This window comes from Parasteatoda tepidariorum, chromosome 3, assembly GCF_043381705.1.
Source record: "Parasteatoda tepidariorum isolate YZ-2023 chromosome 3, CAS_Ptep_4.0, whole genome shotgun sequence".
NCBI lineage: Eukaryota > Metazoa > Arthropoda > Arachnida > Araneae > Theridiidae > Parasteatoda > Parasteatoda tepidariorum.
In genome coordinates, this window is record NC_092206.1 from 40,946,278 (window position 1) to 40,970,946 (window position 24,669).

General features: G+C 29.2%; 2 protein-coding genes across 2 annotated transcripts; both read right to left on the reverse strand.

Moving 5' to 3' along the window:
- Positions 1-5,827: 5,827 nt before the first annotated feature.
- Positions 5,828-6,325, reverse strand: LOC139425241 (tigger transposable element-derived protein 6-like). The gene has a single exon (XM_071179186.1). It carries the CDS (start codon positions 6,323-6,325, stop codon positions 5,828-5,830), a length of 498 nt encoding a protein of 165 aa, XP_071035287.1.
- Positions 6,326-6,920: 595 nt separating this feature from the next.
- LOC139425242 (major centromere autoantigen B-like) lies at positions 6,921-7,388 on the reverse strand. Its single transcript, XM_071179187.1, has one exon. It carries the CDS (start codon positions 7,386-7,388, stop codon positions 6,921-6,923), a length of 468 nt encoding a protein of 155 aa, XP_071035288.1.
- Positions 7,389-24,669: the final 17,281 nt, after the last annotated feature.

Sequence of the window (24,669 nt, forward strand, 5' to 3'; positions counted from 1 at the left end):
GATAAATAATGAAAAATAATAATACACTATAAAAAAGTAGAGAAACTGCCTTCTTAAAGTTTATAAAAAATGTTTTTGGTTTCAATTATTTTTAAATATTATTGTTGAATGCATAACCAAAGCAGAAAATACAGAAATATAAAGCATTAGATAAATAAGGCTACAAATGAGAGCACAACTTGTAAATAAAAAGTAATTTTTCAATTGATCTTCATCTGAACTTTTTGTTTTATAATAATTTGAAATTGAAGTCATTACATTATTAACCTTTTCTTCTGAAACACCAATATCAGTATTATAAGAAATTGCGATTAAAATTGTGCTCTAAAAATGAGTATTTCTTTATGCCAGAATTCCATAAACAAAGTATCACATAATTTAGGGAAATAAAATATATTATACAAAAATGCTTATTTGTAATTAAGGAAATAAAATATTTTATGCAAAAACACTTATTGTAATTAGTTTCAATGGGGTCCATTTATTTGGCTTAAATAATCTTTAAAATATAAATAAAGATATTTGAAATCAACAAAATATTTTACAGTAAAAAGATAATGCATTCGACGTAATTTCATATTTAAATTTTTCAAAAATGTATCAACTATGTTAGCGCTTTTCTATCAAAATTAATTTAATATTTTTGACTGAAAAATTAAAGCTTGCACTGTTTTTTCTTATTTCAATGGAAATTAAATCTGCCAATTTAACGTTTTATACAACAACAAAATCAATCGCTATATTAAAATTAAATGGTAATAGGTGTACTTACAAAAACTCAAATGAAAGAACTTAATTTTTAAATGCCTTAAGAATTAATCGAAGCAATTATGATTATACTGCCTCTATTATGAAATCTGAGCATAAAATTCTGATTAATTAGTTTAAAAGGATATTAATATTTTAAGAATTAACTATATTTAGTGTCTATTCATTTTTTAACCCAAAGTGATGAAAATTTAATAAAATGGAATGCGGCAAGTTTAGGGAAATAATTAATGCAGTATTTAAAAGAATTTCAATTTTTAATTTTACCAATTTAAATTCGTTAAAAATGGAGCATTAGAACAAAAGCAATATCTTTAAGCTGAAACATTAAATAACGCTTAATTTATATCTGATATTTCTCAGAGAGGTAAAAGAGATTTAAAATACTATGACTAGTTTTTTAGTACTTCACAGATTCCGTTTAAATATTGGATTACGACATTTCAAATTACGCACTTAAAAATATGCAAAAATTGTGTATCTTTGAATTAAAAAATAATTTGGAATTATTTTATTTAAAATTTTATAATCGGTGCTGAATAGCCAACTCGATTCTGAGTTTACGTCTACCATTGTTCAACTCCGTAGCCTTGTAATTTTGAACCCAATTCAGAAGACCGGGGAACTCTTGGATCGAGTATTAGGAGAAATTTGCTTTGTTGAAGAATTTTCGATGGAGCTAACCCGCTTTTGCGTCACAAGGAGAGGCAATCCACAGAAACCTCCCACGGTTAGTCTCATAGCAAGGGGATTCTAACCCCTGATTAGTCTACCACTGAGGATATTTTACGTCAGCACTGTGTTCGGTACAAGCCATGTACGGAATTCTTTTCGATCAGCCATTACAGGAATTTGAACCCGAATCCCCTCATTGGGAGGAGAAATACTTATAAAATATTATTTTCATACTGAATTACATTTAGATAAAAATAATTTTAAAATTGAGCAAAAAGCATATTTTAATGTTTTAAAAAGTGCAAAAGGTATAGTTTAATTCCATCATCGTTTAATTAACGTGAAAATAACATTGGAGGTACAAAATTTTCGACCGCTCTCCTATCAAAATTTTTGTTGTCCTATTTTCCAAGTTATGGGGCCACCCCCTCTTACTTAGAAAATACTCTATGGTTCTTGAATCCAAATCCATCGAAATTAAACAAATGTTTTTTCACTAAAAGTATGTTTTTATATCAGATTGCGTAGCTTTAAATATTTTCTACACATTTTGTGTAGCTCTAAATATTTTCTATTTATAATTTTCTACACAAATTAGTTGGAACATTTAAGGTTTCCTCGAATCATTAAGATTTCATCTCACTAAATGAAAAGCCAGCCATATGGTCTTAGTTAAGGAGTTTCTTTTTTTCTTTTAAGAACTGTACAAAAAATATGCAAAATTATTTATTTAAAAATGAAAAAAAATCCTCACTTTAATCAGGCCACTTGTTGAAGTAAGCATATGGGCCTAAAAATTAAGAAAAAAAAAGCTTTAAGGCCTTAAATGTATGGAACATTAATAATTGTACAATAAAAAAATGTATGGTACATGTTCAATCAATAAAGTTTTTACTTATGCACTTTTAAATTATTATTTTTATTAAAAATTTCATCGTGATGCAACTATATTTTTTTAATATTTATTTCTGCACAATCAACATAGTTTATCAATTTTAAGGACTATTTTAATGAGTGTAAAATAGTGTTTTTCAATAAAGGTTTGAATCAAAGTACAATTTTGCAGTTCCTGTCCAATAGCTTAGTTTTAAAACAATTTATATTAATTTAGTGAACAGGAAAGTACACATTGTTGGAAGGGATTTTTGATTAAAATACTTAATGATATGCACTTCGATTAAATTTGTCGCAATGTTTATTTGAAGTGTCCTGAAAGAATTTAGTTATACGAAAACGCATTTTAAATTCTTACGAAAAGAGAAAAATTCAAATTTATGAAATATTAGGAATATATAAATTTAAAAATTAGTTTATTAAATAGAATTCAGATAATTAAATGTAAGTTAAAAAATAATTTTACCATTTAATTTAGTTTCCTAAACTTACATTTCAAACTTTTTGTTCCTGTAAGTTAACAAGATTTCATTTTTCAATCATATTTTCTCTTGATTCAGTTAATTTGTGTTTGTTTTCAATTGAATTTATAGTTTTAAGTACTTTTTTTTATTTGAGATCACTGGAACAAACTTTTCTTGAGATAAAGCATATGAAGAGTTGTGAAGCTTGTGCAAATCAAGTGATTTTGTCCGATTCCTGCTAAGTTACAGATCCTATATATTTTTTATCAGAATTGCCAAAAAATAAACTTCTTTGCTATTTTTATATTTCATGATTCGTATTTCTTGGTCAGGTGAGGGGTCTGTTTATTTGGAGTCACCAGGAGAACATTTTTAGAATTTGATTTCATTGTAAAAACTATATATCTCCATCATGGAACTTGAAATCGAATTTTATATGAACTTATTATTTACCAAAGGTTTTCAATAAAATATTTTTCCTACTAAATACGTTGTAAAAATTATGGAGTAATACCAATCCCAGTTTATTTTAAAATAAAAAAAAATAAATAAAGAAAAACTCTTTAAATGATATATTATTTCAAATTAATACCGAATGTAGCGTTCGTAGAGAACAATTACCGAAATCATACCACAATTCACAACCTAATTTTTATCAGTCACAAATCACTGATAATTATATTTTAAATATCTTAGCAACAAAACATAGTTATTAAGCTGCTTATGTTTTGTTTTAGGTAAAAATATTTTTGAGACACTACTAAGAAATAACTATTTTTAGAAGTTCGTGCAAGTGGTGCGATTTAAGAAACCAGTTGGCTATTTCATTCCACCAGTCCCCAAACCGTACTTACCTTGAAAATTTGAGCAAAAATGTCTAAACAAATAAATAGAGAATAAGTAGTTCAAAACACAAATGTTTAGTATTAGAACGTAAAATACAGTTACTATATTTTCAGAACTGTTACGAGTTCAGATAATGGCATTAAAAGCCAAAGAAATTGCGAGGAAACATGACAGTTTGTTACTAGCAAACTCAAGTAAGACTTTTATATGGAAATAAAAATATAATTAATTATAAAAACAAGCATTTATAAAACAAAACATTAAGTTCAGTATTTAATAGGAGTATGGTTTAATTATATTCAAGATACAACATACAAATTTTTTTATTCAAACCTCTGTGGCCTACACATTTTTCATGAATCCAAGTTTAACACAATAAGCATTGCACCATAACTTCAACTGAATGAGTCTCAAACACAAGCAAACATTTGTCAAGTCTTGAGAATGGGTGCCTGTTTTGAGAGCTTGAAGCATGTCGACTACTATTTCCATCTTCACATTTTCGAAACAAAAGTAATTTTTAATCAAATAATATCAGTTTCTTAGGATTTTTTAATTAATGCACCTATTGCTTCAAATCTTAGTTGGATTTTAGTTTTTTTAGTGTTAGTAAAACTAAATTTGAAGGTTCTTGATTTAACGTTTTTAATTTTGCATTCATCTAAAAATTTTTAACTTTTTCCTTGGCGAATTTAAGTTCCAGTTAAAGTTCCGGATCCCGTTAATTTTTTAAGGGCATCTTGTTAAAACTAGAGCTCTTTGTGACTGATTAGCAACTTTTTTTTTTTAGATATTGGAATTATGGAAATTTATTTAGCTATTGAAATATTTGAAGCAGATGAAAGCATTGAAGCAGATTGGTCAATTTTATCCTAACCAAACATAGGATTACTTGCTTCACGAGGAGGCTTAAAAAGTCAGCCCGATTGATTTGGGTCCATGTTTACAATTTCATTTAGGGAAAGTCTAGTGAAAAGAAATTATAAACTTTGGTGTCACTGACTAATGAAAATGATGGCGGCTACTTCACACTAAGTAGAGTAAAAGAGCACTGTTGTCGTGAAGCACATATTTCCATGAGTTATGTATCGTGTTTTACTTCACCACTTTAGTGTAAAGTAGTTGCCACAATTTTTGATGTTGGGGCGGTACACTAAAATTTTTTACAGATTTTTTACAGAAACCATAAAGATTGCAATCATTTTAAATTAGTGGTCACGCAGGTTTTACTTTATTTTATTGTATTGTAATAGGTTTCATTTTTCTTTGATTTTTAGAACATTCGTTACCCAGGGTAAGGAAATTTGAAAAGTGTGACTTTAGGCATTACTGAGTTCAACTCTTTCTATACCTTTTAAACCAGTAAGCAACTCTTTCAAAGATAAAAATTTCTAACTACCACTACTCCAAAGCGTTTGGTTTCGATCGAATTCCGCATAAAAATTTAAACCGGATACAATATCTCATTTGTCAAGATGGCCTCTCCCTTTTAATCCTCTTTTCTCAAATTAATCCTCTTTCCCCTTTTCTCTCCAGGCGCACGTACTAGATGTTTACCTGTGCTTTCCTTATGCTACAGTGCATAAGGAAAAAAAATGCCACTTGAAATACCGAAGCACAAAATTTTAAATGAAAAGTAGTTGAGGATGAAAAAACACAATTAAATCCCCATAGGATAAAATAAAACTTAGTAAAATATTTCCATGTTATGACCTAACTTCTGTCAGTTGTAACTGATGGGTCGATTACCGGTAATTACAGGACACTATTTAATATCAAAATTAGCTTCCATAATTTAAAGTAAAAATTAAAAAAAAATTAAATAAGAATGCAATTTTCTTTTGAAGGGGGGGGGGAGAAGAACAAACCGCTATTTTCTGAATGCTTGTTAGTGAGTTGTCTAGTTTTTCTTCAGAATTCCTCTCTAAATCTGTTTTTATGTAGCCAGTTGTTTTTAAAATTACAGTGAATTCGCGATAACTCGAATCTGATGGGACTGACGAATAACTTCGACGTATCGGAAGTTCGACTTACCGTAAGTTTTGGTTTTGGACTTTCAAAATACTGTCGGATTATTTAATTAATGCTTATTAGTTACAAATCTTCTAAATGCTTACAATATTTAAGAAAAAAACTATAAAGTATAACATAATAACTTACTTTATTATTTGTACTAAATTTTACGTTTTTTTGAAGTAATCCGTCACTTTACGTTGAAGCAGTCCTTTATGAGTCTCTAGAAACAGTAAATCTTCAATTTTCTGCAGGTGCACAAACATAGAACTATCAATTTCTTCTCGACTCTCTAAAAAATTTTGAAGAACTTCAAGAGATGCACGCGCTTCAAGTATGTTTGGGGCTATTGTTTCTGAACCTTCTTCCTCAGCAGCACTTTCATCATTTTCTTCTGTGATCTGTATAAATTCTTCGTCGGAAATATCACCACAAACAGCAATGTTTTCATCGAAGTTTATGAAATCAGAGTTCTCAATTACTTCCTCATCCTGAAGCTCTTCTATCACGGGTTCACTCTGTGTTTCTTTAAAAACCCTACACTTCCGGAAACAGTTTCTTATTGTCGTTTCGCTTACATCATTATTCCAAGCACTGGAAAGTAGCCTCATGGCTTCCAGTACATCAACTTTGAAAGAAATATTGTTTTCAATATCGTTTATCATTTTTCTGACAAATCTTTTGCGACTGTTTGAAGCACTTTATGATACCCTGGTTCATCGGCTGCAACTTTGCTGTTGTGTTTGGCGGGAGAAACTGCAAGTTTACTGCTTTCAAATTAGGTAGATCACTATGCGCTGTGCATTTATCCATAAAGAGTATCAGTTTCCTTTTTTTGGCGAAGAATTTCCGATCCAATTTTCTTACATAGTCTTCAAATAAAACAGATGTCATCCAATACTTTTTGCTTGACTTGTAATCCAAAGGATACGTTTTTACATTCTTGAAACATCGGGGATTTCGGTATTTTCCGATAACAAGTAAGGGCAATTTCTCTGTCCCAGACGCATTTCCCCCAACTAGGACAGTCAAACGTGCCTTGCTCATTTTACCCCCTGAGCAGTTTTCATCCTTAAACATCATAGTCTTATTTGGAAGACATTTAAAAATTAATCCCATTTCATCAATATTGAAAACATCATTTTCACTGTATCCTTGAAGTAAATTTGGTAACGTTTCATTTAACCACTGTTCACATACTTCAAGAGGGACAGCTTCAGCTTCTCCATGAAGAGTGCGAAAGACAATATTGTGTCTGCTCTAGAATTTTTCTAGCCACCCAGCACTAGCGTGAAAATTGTCCATTTTTAACAGTTTAGCAAAATCTATCGCTTTCTCACGTAGCAAAACACCACTTATGGGAATAGCATTTTCTCGATTTCTGTACTGCTGAAACCATTTCAGAAGAGCTGATTCCACCTGGGGAAAGGCACACATCTTCATTCTTTTAGACAGCGGGTTCGTAGATTCATATCGTTTAAGGATATTTTCTCTTTCTTTTAATATCGTAGAAAGGGTATTCGGGGGAATTCCATACTTCAACGCTATATCTTTCATCTTCATGTTTGGATTTCTATCTACATCATTAATAAGATTAATTTTATCTTCCAAGTTGAGAGTTTTTAATTTTCGCTTCGACATCTTTAGAGGTAAACACTTCTTCCACACAATCTCTAATAGCAAATCATAAGCATAAAGCTTGTTCAGACCAGAAAAAAGTTTACTCATTCCCCACAGTTGTTGTCTGTTACGAATTAATTCTTTTCGGCGGCGTCAATTCGTCGCCAATCAAAATAATTTTTGTTTAGTTGTTCTCGACACACACACGCCGGAAGGAGCACCTCTTGAAAGCTCCTGTTGTTTTTTATTTCTCATGTTTTATTATTTTCTTTTTCAGTCTAATTGCTAAAATTTATTGTTACGTTTTGTTAATAAATTGAGTCTATTGTGTGTGTGTTGCAAAGGAAGGGGCAAGATATCAGCTCCTAGGTTTTTTTTCTAGCTTTAAAAGATGCAGTAATCTTTTTTTAAAAAAATCGAGTTAAAGGGAGTAAAATTCGAGTAATCGAGAATAATTAACATGAAATTGAAGACAGAAGGGTGGGTACCTCATAAAAAAATCGAGTTATAGTAATATTCGAGTTATCGTACTTCGAGTTATAGCGAATTGACTTTTTTTCAAAAATGGTTTACATATCACATAATATGTTGAAAACCACCTAAGTTGACTTAATGTCATAGAAATTTAAATAAATCAGAAAGGGTCAGTATTTCTTCCCACTTCATTTTATTACTGCTGATATTAATTTCATTTTATTAATTAGATTATAATTTATGTCTTCCATATCTCAAATTGCGAAAATGTCACAAGATTCACAATCAGGTTCAGAAACATTTACTTTAAAATTGGGCAAAAAAGTAGGAATGGCTCTGAAAAAGGTCGACCAATTACCATAAAGTTAATTTGTTTCCTTAGAAAATCCTTATTCTGATTTTTTTAAGTAGCTCATTATAGATCATGGATATTTAAATATAGATCAGAGGCATTTTGGCAAATCGGAATTCTACCTGTCACGCGATGTTCTAGAGCAGGGGTGGCGAACCTCTATGCACCGACGTGCCATTTTTTCTAAAAATATTGTTTGATGTGGTCATAGACGCGCCGTCAAATAATTTTGACTTCGTTATTATTGGGAAAAGAATAACACTAAATACTATCAACTCTAAACTCTTTATTTACATTGAAAAAAAAAACATTTGGCAATGTCTCAGTTATACGAGTAATTCAACTTAAAGTAGCATTAGTGAGACTTCTGCTGTTGCAGATTAGATGACAAATAACTTATATTATGTAGTAAGATGTTAGTTTAAGCAGGACTGTTATTTTTTTTGCTAGTTAATTGCCATTGTTAGCTTGTTTTTTATGGTTATTAATTGATTTTTTAGCATTAATTGTTAATTTTTTATTAATAATTGTTTATTATTTCGTGTGTTTTTTGTTAATTTTAATTTAATTGCTACATATGCTTCATAGTGTAATACCATTTGCGTAATAACAAATGTGATCGGGTGCCATAAATGGCACGCCTGCCATTGGTTCGCCATCCCTGCTCTAGAGTATCAAGATCACGGCATTTTTAATTGCCTACTTTTCCTACACATCAGGGATGTATTTCTTAAGAACTGTAACCAGAGAGCCACTTTCGATTGTTTCAATATATCACGAATAACAAGACTGCCATGTTAAAATTTTTAAAAAAGATTTACAAATTTGGAATTCAAACAAATCAAAGAGAACAACAAAACAATGTGTTAGAAATAGAACCAGAGTCGAGAAACAGCTTAGATGATGAAATAATTTTACTTGGTTCTGAACTTGTGTTCCATAAAAATTTTTTTTTCGATATTAACAAAAAGCTATTTTTAATGTTTTTTAACCTTAAAATAATGTGCTTACTTTCTTTAACTTTCCTCTAATCCATAACTGTAAAACACTTCCCTTTTGGATTTGATTTTAGATTTTGTAACTTTGATTGCATTATTGATTTAAATAAATATTTGTTTCGGAGACAGGTCACGCTGTATTCTCCATGCAAGTCAGCCAAGTGTCCCTCTACAGAATATAAATATTATTGTCTAAGATATTTCAAAGCCATGTTTCAAACTATCTTTAGTTTTAATTTAATTCTATTTCATCAAAGGGCGTGTTTGCTTAGAGTCTATGAATAGAAAAAAAATGTTTAGCAATAATGTTCGTTTATTAATGAGCATCAATAACCATTTTTTTCCAAAAAAATTTAATGCTAATATATGAAAGAGAAATTATATTAGTGTTTTTCTTTCTTCTCCTTTTCTTCTTTGTCTTAAAAGAATTCTTGTTTGGAGATTTTATTGTAAACTCTTATATAAAAGAAAATCAAAGAATAAATGAGTAACATAAATCTTCGAAAACCTATGTCTTACAAAAACAGCAGTCAATAACCTATACGTTAAACTGAGTAGGTTATTTGTCCTCAGGATTACGGTTGTTCGTTTATTAAAGAGTATCAATAACTATTTTTTTTCCAAAAAAATGAAATGGTAATGTATGAAAGAGAAATTATATTAGTGTTTTTCTTGCTTCTCCTTTACTATTATTTTTTAAGGAAATTCTTGTTTGGAAATTGTATTGCAAGCTCTTACATAAAAGATAGTCAACGAATGAAAAAGTAACTTAAATCTTGCAAAAAATCTATGTCTTACAAAAACAGCAGTCAATAACCTATACGTTAAACTGAGGGCGTTATTTGTCCTCAGGATTACGGTATCTCTTTTTTCCAAATCCTAGGATAGGCCGATAGCATCTATTTACCTTGCGACAGTTTCAGATTATATGTATATTGTGTTCTAAGCCTGCATTTTAGCTCAATGATTTCATTGAATTTGTTTTCTCACTGTTTTACGTTTATGTAATATCAAATAGCTTTTAGGAAGACAAGTTACACAAAGGAAATCTAAAAAAAAAAGGTTTTATTCAAAGTCAATTTGTATTGCTTACTTTAATATTTGGTTGAGGCTGTATTATTTCTTAGTAGTTTATTTATTAAGTGAAACATTTCTCATTAAATGCAACATGCACTTAAATTTTCATTGAAATTCACTTTATTTGTGTTAAATGTTTCGTTTTTGAGTGATGTAATATCTTAAAACAATAGAAGAGATACTTTCAGTTTTTGAAGCTTTTTTTTTAAATTTTCTTTCGAAATATTTAGAGAATTAATTTATAACTGGGGAATGTTAAAAAAAAGGTATCATTCAAAAACAATTTTTATTGCCTAATTTGATAAATTGTTTAAAGCTGAACATGCACTTAAATTTCTATTGAAATCCAATTTTTTGTGTTAAATGCTTTGTCTTTCAGAGATGTATTATCTTTCAACATTAGAAGAAATACTTTCAGTTCTTCTTGACACTTATTTTTTCAATTTTCCAAAGAAATATTTAAAGGATTTTTTTACAAATGTGGAAATGTTTAAGACATGTGATATCTCATGCTTATCAATAAGATTTGCAGCTTTAAATGGCTTGAGAGACCGTTAATATTTATGAATGAGAAACAGTGCCTAGTTTAATGGAAAAAAACGGCATTTTAAATGAAAAACTAAATAGTTTGCCTTACATTTTTTAACTATAGTACAAATATTAACTGAAAATAAGCAAAAGTTTTGGAGAAATGTTTAATTATTGAAAAAAAATACGGTTTTTAAATTGAAAAAAAATTATTAAAAATTGCGCATGTTATGGGAGCAACTGAAGTATTCCTTTTATACTGTGCATGCATGGATAAAATTTAAAATAAATTATCCTAATTTTATGAAGAATCGTATTTGATACCTTATGAAAACGTCCTATTTAAATACCTTGAAAATGTATAAAGTTTGCATCAATTTTCGAGGTAATTTTTGTGAATTTTGAAGGAAAGTTGTGCGGGGTAAGGGGTTTTCTACTATTTTCATTTTGCATCATAAAACAAATATTAATTAATGATTATACCCCAAAATAACTGTCCGGGCAACAAAATATGATGGTATAATTAAAACAAAACATGCGAAATAAAACATATTATAATAGGGCATTTACCCCTATAATGTATATGACATTTTTATTAAATGTTGTTAATAGTAGTCTTGTTTATTATTTGAAAACATTCTGATATCAAAGATTTAAAGAAAATAATACCACCTTTCATCAAAATTCGTTTTACTTTTACATGATTTTTTGAAGACATTTTTATTTAAAATTACATTTACAATTTTGCTAATCTTTATTTTCTGATTCGTTATAAACATCATTAAAATGCTATATTACAAACGTTGTTAGCGAGTTCTACAATAGTACCAAGATTGTCAAAATGAGGGTTTTTTTTATTTCTACGCTGGAGTAAATAAATTACAATATTATTTTCTCTAATGCTACATAACAAAGTTTATCCTTGAACTGTATTTTAGTTTTGATAAAATTTTGACTCGAAATCACGTGTTTTATGACGAAACGCGAAATCTCAAATATATGATGAAAAGCCTTCCTTAACTCGAAACCACATTGAAATGCATTGAGAGAAACTGGAAAAACAACTAGATGTTGTTGTAATTCATTTATGTCTCCCTAGGGTTGCACAATGGGCTATTGGCGACGGTCTCTAAAAAATCCCCGAGGAAAATATGCCATCGTAATTTTGATCTTCGGCAAAGGGGATGGCTCTCCTGCTTTGGTAATCCGATGACCTGCGGGCGAAGTCGAGCACTTTACGGAAGAACGGTTTAACGAGGACTGATACCGCGCACCCTTGGACCCACCGCAGTCTGATCAAAGTGGTCACCCACTCGCATACTACGTCTTTACGATCAGTCCACTACGGGACACTGGAAGATGGAAAATAAAGCGACGAAATGAATTGACCGTGATGAATGACTCGGCCTCGTACGAAGAAGACACCCGGGTTCGATTAGAAAAGTTCTATCTTCTAGAAAAGTAGTAATTTAGCACTCTGCTCCATCTGCCTTTCTTTTGTTGATGGTTCCTCTTTAATTCATCTAAAAACTTCCTACGATAAAGTGATAATTATAAAAGTTCGATACTTTAGGCGCTACGAGGTTTTTTTTTTGCGGAAAAAAATAGAATGATGAAATACTTATTCGTTAATTTTGAAGAAAGTTTTCTCAAAGAAGTGACAATGGCTATTTCGTCTCTTCAATGAAAAATTCGCTCGGAGCATACACCATGAAACAGTTTCGTCAAAAACGAAGAAAGTTTCGAGAAATTTGAGCATCCATTTTTTACAGTGTAATTTCTAAAAAAAGGAAATAAATAAATTGCGAATGAACCTTTGGATAAGGAGAGAAAAGAAACAATTTTACTAATTGAAGAGCTCAAACAATAATGATAATCTCTTTCGTATATCTTAAGGGCTTAACTATCTCAAGATAAAATTTCAATTAATAACTACAAGCCTAAATAATTGTTAAAAACCACTTCACCGCGAATCTCTTTGTCGATAATTGTTTCGAAAATTACTTTTTTTATATATTGTCTGAATGAAACAAGAGGCTCCAGATGTAACTTGAACTAACTGTTATAATTACAGCTTTATGATTTTCCATTTCTGTATCCTACCGTATATTATTCTAACGATTAATGGAAGAGAATGAAACAATTACTTTTCAGATCACGTGGCTACTTACTAATGAATGTAGTATCGAGAATTAAGTGCTGCTTTTAACATAAATGTAGTAATTATGTATTCGATTTGAATATTGATATGAACAAAGTTAATAAATGAAAGGATAAGAATAAAAAAAAAGATTTTGGATGTATTTCTGTATTTTTCGATAGATTAAAAAAGGAACTAATACATCTTACAGGCATACCAATTTAACATTTGTAATTGTTTTAAACATGAAGCATACTTGAAGGAATTTTATGCAAACTGTATCATTGAAAAGTTCGCATTGTAATTTTAAGTTCGCATTGTAATTTTGACATAATGTCAAAATTAGCGAAATTAGTTCATTGTAATTTTGACATATTTTAAGACAAAAGATGGCAAAGAAGAGTCATCAACTGAAACATATGCTTTGGTAATGTGGATCACTTTAACATAAGTGTATTGTTTATTTATTGTATTATGAAATAAATGAGTATTAAATAAATAAATTAGTATTAAAGAATTTTATCAGATTTTCGTAGAAGTCATCTTTAAGTATCTATTGCTATAATTCCAAAAAAAATGTCCCGCAGTGGACTGATCGTTAAGACATGGTTCCCAGCAGATCACCGAGGTCAAGCATCACTGGCTACGGTTAGTGGGCGGGTGGGTGACCACTTGGATCAGCCTGCGTAGGGACCGAGGGTGTGCGGTATGGGTCCTCGTTAAACTGTTCTACCGTAAAGTGCTCGACTTTGCGTGCAGGTCGTCGGGCTACCGAAGCGGGGGTGCCATCCTCTCTGCAGAGGATCAAAATTGCGATGGCATGTCTTTGGATCATCCTCAGGGATGTTTCCCAGGCCGTCGCCAAAAGCCCATTGTGCAGCTCTAGTGCGCCGTAAATGAATAACAACAACCAAAAAAAAGTATTAATTACTTGAAATATTTTTAATAATTGTTTTTTTTTAATTCTAAAATTCAATTTCAAAACCAAATAAGAAAGAATTACTTGGTCTGACAATTAATTATCATGTATACTTATAATATTTGATAAAAAAAATAGCAATTTTAACAAAATAATTTTAAGGTATATAAAAGAGATATACAATTAGTAACAAGAGGATTCAATATTTTATTTTTTTACTTTCATCTAATTACATTAATTCTGCTACAATTTTGGAGATTGCTATTGCAGACTGCCTGGTGGCTGAGTGGTTAAGATTCCTGACTTTGAAGCTGATGGTCACGAGTTCGAATCTCATTCGACATGGGTGTCCCTCTTTCTGTGTTTGTCGTGTTATGTGTGAATGTGGCCCTTCCCTATAAACGTGTATCTGTGGCAGTGTAGTGTGGTAAATGTGGTTTGCCTGAATAACTCATGTACTCAGGATCCCACAAAGTACGCTTCCGGTATATATTGAAAAGAAACGAAAGAGTTCAGAGAAAGCGATTTGAAAAAAATAATAATATTGTATTTGCATTTTTATTTCTTAATAAACATAGCTTGGAAATTTTATAAATATAAAAACTTCAAAATATTTTAATTTTGTTAAAATAATTATAATATATGCAATAGGTGAAACATCTGTGATCGCATGGTAAGTTATTATGTGCCAAAAACTTTAGGTTTGAATCACAGCATAGTCATGAACACCGTAGTCATTTTCCCCTTTAAACATCTAGACATTTTATTTTGTAAGTTTATCGATTAAAACCTCAGCGTTTATAAGCGAGTATCATATAAGTGCTTATTGAAATAGAAGTAAAAAAAATTATGAAAATCTAAGACAAGAGTACCTAGACAATTTCAACAGAAATACGAATCTTCATGCCGAAATGTACAAACTTTGGATCACCGTATAACATATTAAGCTGGGGTAGCCGAAAAACAATGAAAGGAAATTATAAAAAGGAAGATGCAAGTTTGTACCTCGAAGTTACAGAAGAAATTCAGAGCCCAAAAATGTTATTCACTCACTCAAAAATGGTTCTTTTTCAAATTAGCTCGTGTATGGTCTTCGTTTGAAAGTCCTGATTTTTTTACAGAGAAATAAAATAAAAATTTGTCCCCCTGCCTGATCGATGTTGCCCACACTATAGAGCGTTTGGCAGAGCGACGTTGCTATTCTGCCAAACGCTCTTTAGTGTGGAGTCAGCGAGCTCGATTCTCACCGTAAACCTGAACGTATCTTAGTGATATCTTTCTCCTCTTGTTATATCTGGTCTTCAACTTGACAAGTGCTTATTCTTTGCAATGAGCACACAAGCTTGCACACAAAAAGTTACAAAGTTACAATAATTAAAAAAGAATAATAAGAGTTTATAAGCAATTATTTGTGAGGATTCATACCTTCTTATTTACTTCTTTTTCACTTCTAACATCTAATTTTATAGGCTTGTGTCCTCGATACGAAGAATAACTTATAAGCAATTCTTTGCAATTATTAACTATTTGTAATTAAAATTACGTCAATTTGAAGAATAGCTAGATTTTAAAAATAGCAAAAGATACATCCAGGGTTGCGTTTGGATACGAACCCGCTACCTCTATGCTTCAGAGCATTTGTTGAAAAGACAATATTCCTCGGTCATGACCATCCTTTGTGTATTAATCTAGTTTGGATATGGATGTATTAAAGAGTAAATAAATAAATAGCTCCGCAACAACCATTAGTAATCGAATTGCCTTTCTTAAATTCAGTTGTAAATATGCAACGTTGATTGACGATTTATATTAATAAATCCAGGTATGGAAAAGGGGGAAATCTTTACGCTTTATATGAATGAAGATTTGTTTGTTACAGTATTGTTTATGCTTTATACCGGGAATGAAGCATAAAAAATATTGTATAAACAAACATGCTTTACATTACTTAAACGTACTTTTATGTATATTTCTTATATACTGGTAAGAAGAATCTTCACAAGTGTTCATCCGCATAACGATCGCATTCTGCATTTGGACGCTGGTAATAGTTCTTAATCATAAAATTGAATCCATGTTTGGAGTATGTCTCAATTGAATGTGGTACCAAACATAAGTACTTTTTCGGGTACCAAACACAGGTACTCTGATGTTTTTACCACATTATCTTGTGTCCCAGTTTGATCAGTAATGATTACACTCTGATCAAAAGAGTCCGTCCTGATCAAAATTATTGAAGCTTGATTAATCTAGTTATGTGCTTTCTTGTGAACTGGCAAGGTAGATTTTGGTCATGAATAGGTATTTTAGTATTTTTTAATTGTTCATAGTGCATTAGGAATAAATTTTAGTGAAATTTTTATATTTCATATTTTTTTCTCCTTTTTTAACTTTTTGGTAGGGTAAACAAACCAGTGAAGGAACACTTAAGCTTTGCTTGCCTCTTAAAAAATCATATTAATTTCAAAATTCGCAATTTTAGTTAAATGACAGTGTCAACAGACTTGTTACTAATTGCAAATTATATAAAAAAAATTGTACAGAACTTACTAATATTGTTTTAAAGTTTCGGAGGTTCAAATAACAAGTAGTAAGAAGACCAATTGAAGGAACTGCTCTTACCAGGGAATGAACACCCAGTAAAAGAACACTTAATTTTGTTTATTTTTTAATGCTCTTTATGAATTTATAAGCCATACAAATATTCAAAAACAAGCCCATTCTTGAAATTATAACATATAAATACTTGGAAAATGTTAACTTTTTTTTGTAATCATGAATTGAAAATTAAAGTGTCAACATATTAACATATACAGTTCATTCACCGGGAAATCTTTGTCCAGTAATGGAACATGCCTGTTCCCTCTCTGGTTAGAAATCGTTTTTCGTATTTTTAACAAACTTTTGATGCGGAACATCACTAAAGGTACAAAAAAATATCTTTTATTTTCATTAACTTGAAAAAAACCTGGTAAAGGAACACTTGTTCCTTCACGGGTTTTTCATCGTTTGGTGATCCAGTGAATTTTCTCAGCACTTTATTATGCTATGATGCCTGAAAAAAATGAAACGTAACTTCAATAAATATATTTTGAATTCTCTTTTTCGCAGTAAGAAAAATAAAACTATTACATGCAATTGATTCCACTTCAAACATATAAATACAAACACTCACCGTATAATTTTTTCAAAAAAACAAGGAGTTGCAGAGATAATAACAAATTCGAAATTTTTTCCAGAGAAGTCTATTTGACCAGGTAATCCAAAACATTGCTAGATGCCTTCCTATTGTTTTGGAGTAAGCTATTGTTACCAATCAATCTAAAGAAAAACTTTCAAATTCTTATTTTTAATCAATATGTATGAAATGTTCCTTCACTGGTTGGTTTACCCTATATTAAAATATCTATTTTTGAGTATTGTATTGAATTACTCTAGAATCAAAATTTTGTTTACATATATAATAGAAATTAATTTGAGGTGTAAAAATTGAATTGGATAAAAGAAGAAATATTATGCTGGGAAGAGCACGGATCTAATATGATTCTTTATGATCTATATGATCTTCCCTTAGAATGCATATTAATTTTTCTTTTTTGTGTATTCTATAATTCAGTTATCTGAAAAATCGCTCTGTTCAATTTCTGGTCAGTTCTGGTCAATTTCTTACCCAACTAGTGCATAGAGTTTCAGAAGTTTTATTGAATTTATAATTTTTTTAGTGGAAAATAAAGAAATTTGTATATTTTTTATAAAATATATATTTTGCGTACACATCGCATTTTTATATAAATGTATTTGAAAATATTTTAAATTATTTTACTTAGTTGCTTAAAATAAATTATTTATAACTATCATTTATAAAATAATAATTTCAAATTAAATTTTTTAACTTTTTTTATTTTTACTGATCAAATTAGATCAGTAAAAATAAAAAAAAAATTAAAAAATTATAATGAGTAATATATGAGTAATATTTGAGTTATTATTTGAAAATTTCAATTTCCTATTTTTTTGGGGAGTAAGTGTTAATAAAATAAAGGTTCAGAAACAGCAGTCATAAATAGTAAAAATGCAGAATGGAATAGTAAATTTATCTTTTTATTATAATTAACTTGTATAAAAGTAGTTAAAATGCCTATATATTTGGAATCTTTAGATATGTTTTTCTCTTTTACTATTATAGTTTTTTTTATTAATATAAAGTTATGAAATCGACCACGTAAAAATAAGTGAATAAATATATTCATGTAACAGAAATTTTACTAAGAATGATTACGAATTATATTCATCATATAATGGAGTTGTTAATTAATACTTCACAAAAGTGTGAAGCATTTTTCGAGATTTCCTTGACGTTAACGCTAATCTAATTCTTTTAAAACTTTTAATAAAAAATCAATACAAATTCAATCGAAACACGTTTGCCGAAGATTGATGTTTCGTATATTTGTTTTCAGTTAAAGATTTAAACCATAATTTCTGGTTTACTTTGACTTAGGTAATTTAAGACTATAAGAAATACAACAAGGCTCCCAATCTTTCATTCAATTAGTTTGTCTTGCAATATGTCACTGAAAAAAAAGTTTGATTGTTTCAAATTCGATAATCACGTAAAAATAGAAAGAAAGCAATTTACTGTACGTTTTTATTCCTTAGAAAATGTTCAATTTGAGAAGAAAAAACAAATTTCAATTAAAAGACGCTTCACTAAGAATTTTTTTTAAGTAAAATCTTGTATGAGTAATCTAATTAGGAAAGCCATATATCTTTGCTAAGTGAAACTATTTCTTTGTTGGTAATTTTTATTATTTAGTATGAAATATATAAAATTTTATTTTCGTTTAGAATGAGTTATTGTTTTTAGTTAAACAGTGATATTATGTAAGTATTAATAATAGAACTGTCTAGAAAGAACATATAAAGTTATATAAAATTGCAACCCTAAATTACAACTAAGGTTTATTTAAATGTTTGACATATAAAAATTTCTCAAATTTTAGAATATCTAAAGACATTTTTGTCAAAAATAACAACACAATTTTGTCTTTATAAACCAAGGTATATTTAAACTATTCATCTGGTAAATTTTTTCGTTCATATGGTAATGGTTTACAGAAAAATCTGGTTTTCAAAATTATCTTTCTTATCAGTTTTTTTCAGCAGTTCTTATCAGCACATTTACCAAAAAAATATAAAATTGAAAGGTACNAACGCAATTTTGTCTTTATAAACCAAGGTATATTTAAACTATTCATCTGGTAAATTTTTTCGTTCATATGGTAATGGTTTACAGAAAATTCTGGTTTTCAAAACTATCTTTCTTATCACCGCACATTTACCAAAAAAATATAAAATTGAAAGGTACGAAAAAATGGTTCTTATGCCAAGTTCTAAAGTATGACTATAAAAAACTAAATTTATCACATTTACCAAATATTGTCGCAAATTATGAGACCTTGTTTTGTTAGTTTAACAAAATTTTTAATTTTACTTCCTAAAGCACCTCGGAAAAATTACCGAGCTATTTAGCGTTTTTATGGAACAAAAAAAGCTATAAATTTTATCATATTCTCTTAATTTTGAACATACTTTTTTCTCAGCGTGAAGGCCTATTGACAATAATAGGCACTGAAATAATCAGAGGATTTAATAGTTACTTTCTGAAGTATTACCCCCGATACTCATAACTTGTGCATTAATCATTGTAAGTCGATTTTACTACATAATTAAGATGTCAAATAGCCAGTTAGCAATCTATTTTTAAAATTTATACTCTGATTTATTATCTATGTTGCAGCGATATACGCATTTTTCAACTGCTCTGTTTTCTCATGTTAAATATCTAGTTTCTTATTCAGTGGCTTTGGAATTTGAGTAAGGCCTAGACAGTTCAGTGGAGCCTTTGAATCCTTTGGATAGGTAAGATAATTGCAAATTTCATAATCACACTTTTTTGAACGCCAATGTATTAATTGTAAATAATAGTTTGAGCAAATTTGCATAATTCATTATGGCCACCTTGAAAAGAAAAATAAGAATGTGGAAACTGTGCCTAATATGCATAATCTAAAAAATTTCAAGTACTAAAAATATTACAGGCATCGCTAACTGACTAAACAGTAGAAAATAATTAAACACTGGATTATCTATTATAACCATAATTAGATAGTTAAACACTGGATTATCTATTATAACCATAATTAGAGAGAGAAATATAAAGTAATTTTAAAAATAGATATATGGTTACACTCTAGTCAACAGTTGATATTCTTGTTGTTTGAGAATGCAGCAGTTTCTCGTGCATTGTTATGTCCCAAAACATATTAAAACCACATAAGTTTTGTTCTTTTGTTTTTGTGAAATATCATCCAAATTTTTTGCAATAGAAAGGAAGAGAATATGGGTTTTGAACTTCTTCAAACGTTTAAATCTTTGGGATGCAATACATTTTCTTGTCAACCAGCAAATACTTTTTCTTGCTTCGCTTTTTAACTTTTTCCCCTGCAAGCGATAAACGCAGGGAGCGATCCCTCCATATTTCAACGTCAGAAAACCAACATTAGTAGAAAATTGATAAAACGTGTGATTTACATTTGCGCACGTGAGTAACTTAAATGAAATTTTCAATTTTTTGGGGGCAAAAATACCGTTCTTATTTCAAAAATATTCTTTATAGATTTGAAATTGGAATGTAAAGTTCCGTAATAAACAGATATTCAAATTCAAACAAACAAAAAGCTAAATTTTGTCTAGTAATGCATGTATATGAGTTGCAAAATTATACATGTTTGATTATGGGACAGAGAATAGACAGATTAAATGGTGATCCATTTTATCGCCTCCCTCATGGATTATTTAGCATTTCTCCATCTATCTTGATAAATTTAAAATTGCATTGAAAAAAAAATATGTTCAAAACCATAAAAATATGGTTAAAATTTTACCATGTTTCTGGTTTATAGAATCACCAAAATGCTCGGTAATTCTTACCTAACTGGTTTGGTAATGATTTTTGTAAAATTAGCTTTAAAAATGGTTCAATAGCATTCGATAACATTTGGCAAATGTGGTAAAATTTGTAATTTACCACATTTGCCAAATATGTACATATTACATATATAATTATTGGGACAGCAATGTAATTGCCACATTGCTGTCCCAATAATTATATATGTTTGATTGGGACAGAGAATAGACAGATTAAATGGCGATCCATTTTATTGAATCACTCATGTATTATTTAGCATTTCTCCATCGTCTTGATAAATTTAAAATTGCATTAAAAAAATATGTTCAATACCATAAAAATATGGTTAAAATTTTACCGTGTTTCTGGTTCATAGAATCACCAAAATGCTCATTAATTTTTACCGAAGTGGTTTGGTAAAATTAACAATAAAATATGGTTTAATAGCATGCGATAATATTTTTCAACTGTGGTAAAATTTGTAATTTTATCATGATACCTAGAGCATGTCATAAAAACCATTTATTTGATTAAATTAACTTTACAGTGATAATGAGAATTGTTATTTTGAAAACCAGAATTTCCGTAAACTGTTACCATATGAACGGAAAATTTACCAAATGAATGGTTTAAATACCGTATATTTTAGATTTTATTAGTTAGAATTAGCGTTTTTTTTCCTGAAATGCCATTACCATGCATGGTAGTTTTACCAGAATTTTTTTCTACACATAAAATGCCGGCCTTTTTTCGTTTCGCTTGCTTTTTCTCTTGCATGGAACCCAATAAATCGAGAAGCTTCCATTTCCTACTGCTCTGGAATTTAAAAGAATATATCTATTCTTTTTCGAGTAAACTTCATTAAATTTATGTCAGGAAAACATAAAAATAAATTTTCCGTATATTTAAAATGCAAGCAAACTATAAATAAATGCAAATTGTTGCATTTTTAACAATGTATGTTTGCTAACTTTATGTTTAAAAATTACGTGTACTACTCAGAAGTGATTTATGAGGTTACAGTGGATTCTTAGGACGATTAGAGGAATACCAATAAATATTGAAATAGTGAGCGATGGTATAAAAAGTTCTTTTTTATTTTAATATTAATGTAACTAAAAAGGATGTATCAATCTTTAAAATTCCAATCAACAATAACTCAAATTTATTTTATCAGTTGATGGGAAACTAGACATAAGAGAGTCTACTAAAAAAATTTTAACATCTTCCAGTTATTAAAACTAAAACAAAACTATTTAACTTCAGTAAATTATTTCGGTAAGAAATCCAGATTAAGTTATTTAACATTGTTCTCATGTTTGAAGCTTTTGAAGCATTGTTTTCATTTGCTCTAATTTCACTAGTGGACTGTGTGACGGGATTAAGCAGGGGTTAGTGCGTTGGCATCTCAGATTCGAATTGAGACTTTATGATGGCAGGGAGGTAGTTGATGGTAGTATGTTTTCTATTTTTTCCTATAACAGATTTTCAAGTACGTAGGGAACCGATTATCCGGAACGATCAGGACCATCGCTATTCCGGATAACTGATTTTTCCGGTTTTCTGAATCGCCACAAAAAGCCGTTTTTTTTTATTGTTAAACCCAACTAAAAAAAAATTTTTTTTTTGGAAATAATCTTAAAAAGAAGAAAAAACGATCTAGTAATACACTAATGATTATTTCCAGAATGATGGTAAGGTAAACATCTTTCAGAAAAGAAAGAAAAATCCTAAAATCCTAAATTTTTTTTTAAAAAATGGCGGGAAAATTTATCGAATTTCGTTCCGGTTTTTTGGTTTTCCGGTTTTCTGATTTCCGGATAACGGGTTCTGTACTGTAGTATATTAAATTTTACAGCAAAATTAAGTGTCAGTGGTATTTTCACAGTAAAATTTATGGAATTAGGCGGTATCCAAATAAAGAGAGGGTTATGATTTTGCTATATATAAAAAAAAAAACTAAAACAATGTAAACGAGGATAGTTTTAACGTGTTAATAAAAAAACGAAAGTATTGTCCAATTTTAATCTATTGAGGAAAGTATGTAAATAAAATGTAAAAATTAAAAGTGCAAAAACAGTACGATTAATAGCATCTAAATAAATATACATTGCTTAGGTACTATGATGAAGAAACTTTTTATTTTCAGAACATAGTAATAAAGGAATGATTTTTATTCTAAAGAAGGGATTAAGTTTGTATTGCATAGGAAAAAAATTAAGTTATTTTTGGATTTCATTATATTCAGGTAATATGTAAATAAAAAAAAAATGAAGCAGAGGGAAAAGATAATGCCATATAAATAGATATATAATTGTTTAGGTACTGTAATGAAGCACTTTATTCAGTGTTAAAACGCAAAAAGAAGATGAGGTCATTCTTCTTTGCTCCTTTTGCATTTTGACACCGAAGAAGATATTTTATTTTAGTATTTAATGTCATATAAATAGATATGTAATTGTTTCGATACTAAAATGAAGCACCTTCTTCAGTATTGAAACGCAGAAAGAAGAGGTCAATCTTCCATGTTCTTTTTGTGTTTCGACAGAGAAGAAGGTTATTCATTTTAGTACCGAAAATGTCACATTATGTATGTAACACCAATTGAGCTCTTTCCCAGTTGTTTTAACTTTATTTAGATAATACAGGTGATATATCTTAAAGTTTGAAAATACTTTCAGTATTTTATTAACGTGATGAAAAATGTATATGTATGCAAGTTCAAGAATAAAAAAAAATGTTTTTTTGCAAAAGATATGTGTATCCTCAATATTACATGGAAGCGATCATAAATTTTCATTACATGTCTACATTGATTTTATGTACTTTAAAAGCTTTCCAATTTGAAAGCTGACATTTTTTGAACATACGCAGTCGCAAACTTTTCAAATTTAGCGTAAATTTAAGGATTTATCTATTATGAATACACAGTGTCAAAAAGCAATCTGTTGAGGAAATTAAAATTGACACATACGTAAAACATCAAGAATATAAAACATTTATAATATTTTCTATCATTCTTCGACTACTTAGAATTTTTCTTTTATTATAAACTGACGGTAAACAGCAGTTTTGTTCTAAGACTTAGTTTGTTTTAAGAAAATTTTGTTTAGACTTTTATTCACATCGATTTAATAAAATTTCTTTCTTGGGTATTTTTTCTAAACATTATTTATTAAAATATAGGACTCATAAAAATTTTTTTGTTTCTGCGAAAAATTATGTTTTGAAGAATTATAAGTATGGCTTAATTTTAATTTTGTATAAAACTATCCTAGATTATATTGAATCTTGGATAAACCTATCGATTTCTAATATTTAGTATTTTTTTAGACTTTGAAGCATATGAGCTTCTTCAGCATCTTGTTATCTTTTGTTATTTTGCTTATTCAACAAATATATATGGGGCAATCCATACAAAATTTACACCTATGATACAAAAATGATATAATTTATTTTTTTTATTGTTCTTTATTGAAAATAAATCGACACGTATTTTTGCGTTTTTGTTTAATTGCATATTTTTGACTATACGAATTTTTGAAAATATCGCTTTTTTGATCACACGACTTTGCAAGTTATTTTTTAACGTATTGCCATCCAACAACCAAAGTATTTAAATACACTTTCTTGAAGTGATTTTTCTCAAACTTTACGAAAAACAAAATAAAATATAAAATTTTTTGTTTTTGACATAAAAAAATTCATTTTTTGAATAAAACAACTTTTTTTTGCAATTTGGACATCTTTGATTTTTTTATAATTCGACAGTGTGAAGTATAATCAATAATGATATTAATTCCAAATTTTTTGAATGGTAAGACACTTTGTTTGAAAGTTTGTTTTAATATATATATATATATATATATGTACGTTCTTTATTCGTAGACAAATGTCAGCCTTTTCCAAAAGGTCTTTTAATTTATGTTAT

Bases quoted from the DNA above. Each gene is read 5' to 3' on its own strand.
- LOC139425242 (XM_071179187.1), bottom strand. From the start codon at position 7,388: ATGAGTAAACTTTTTTCTGGTCTGAACAAGCTTTATGCTTATGATTTG.
- LOC139425241 (XM_071179186.1), bottom strand. From the start codon at position 6,325: ATGATAAACGATATTGAAAACAATATTTCTTTCAAAGTTGATGTACTG.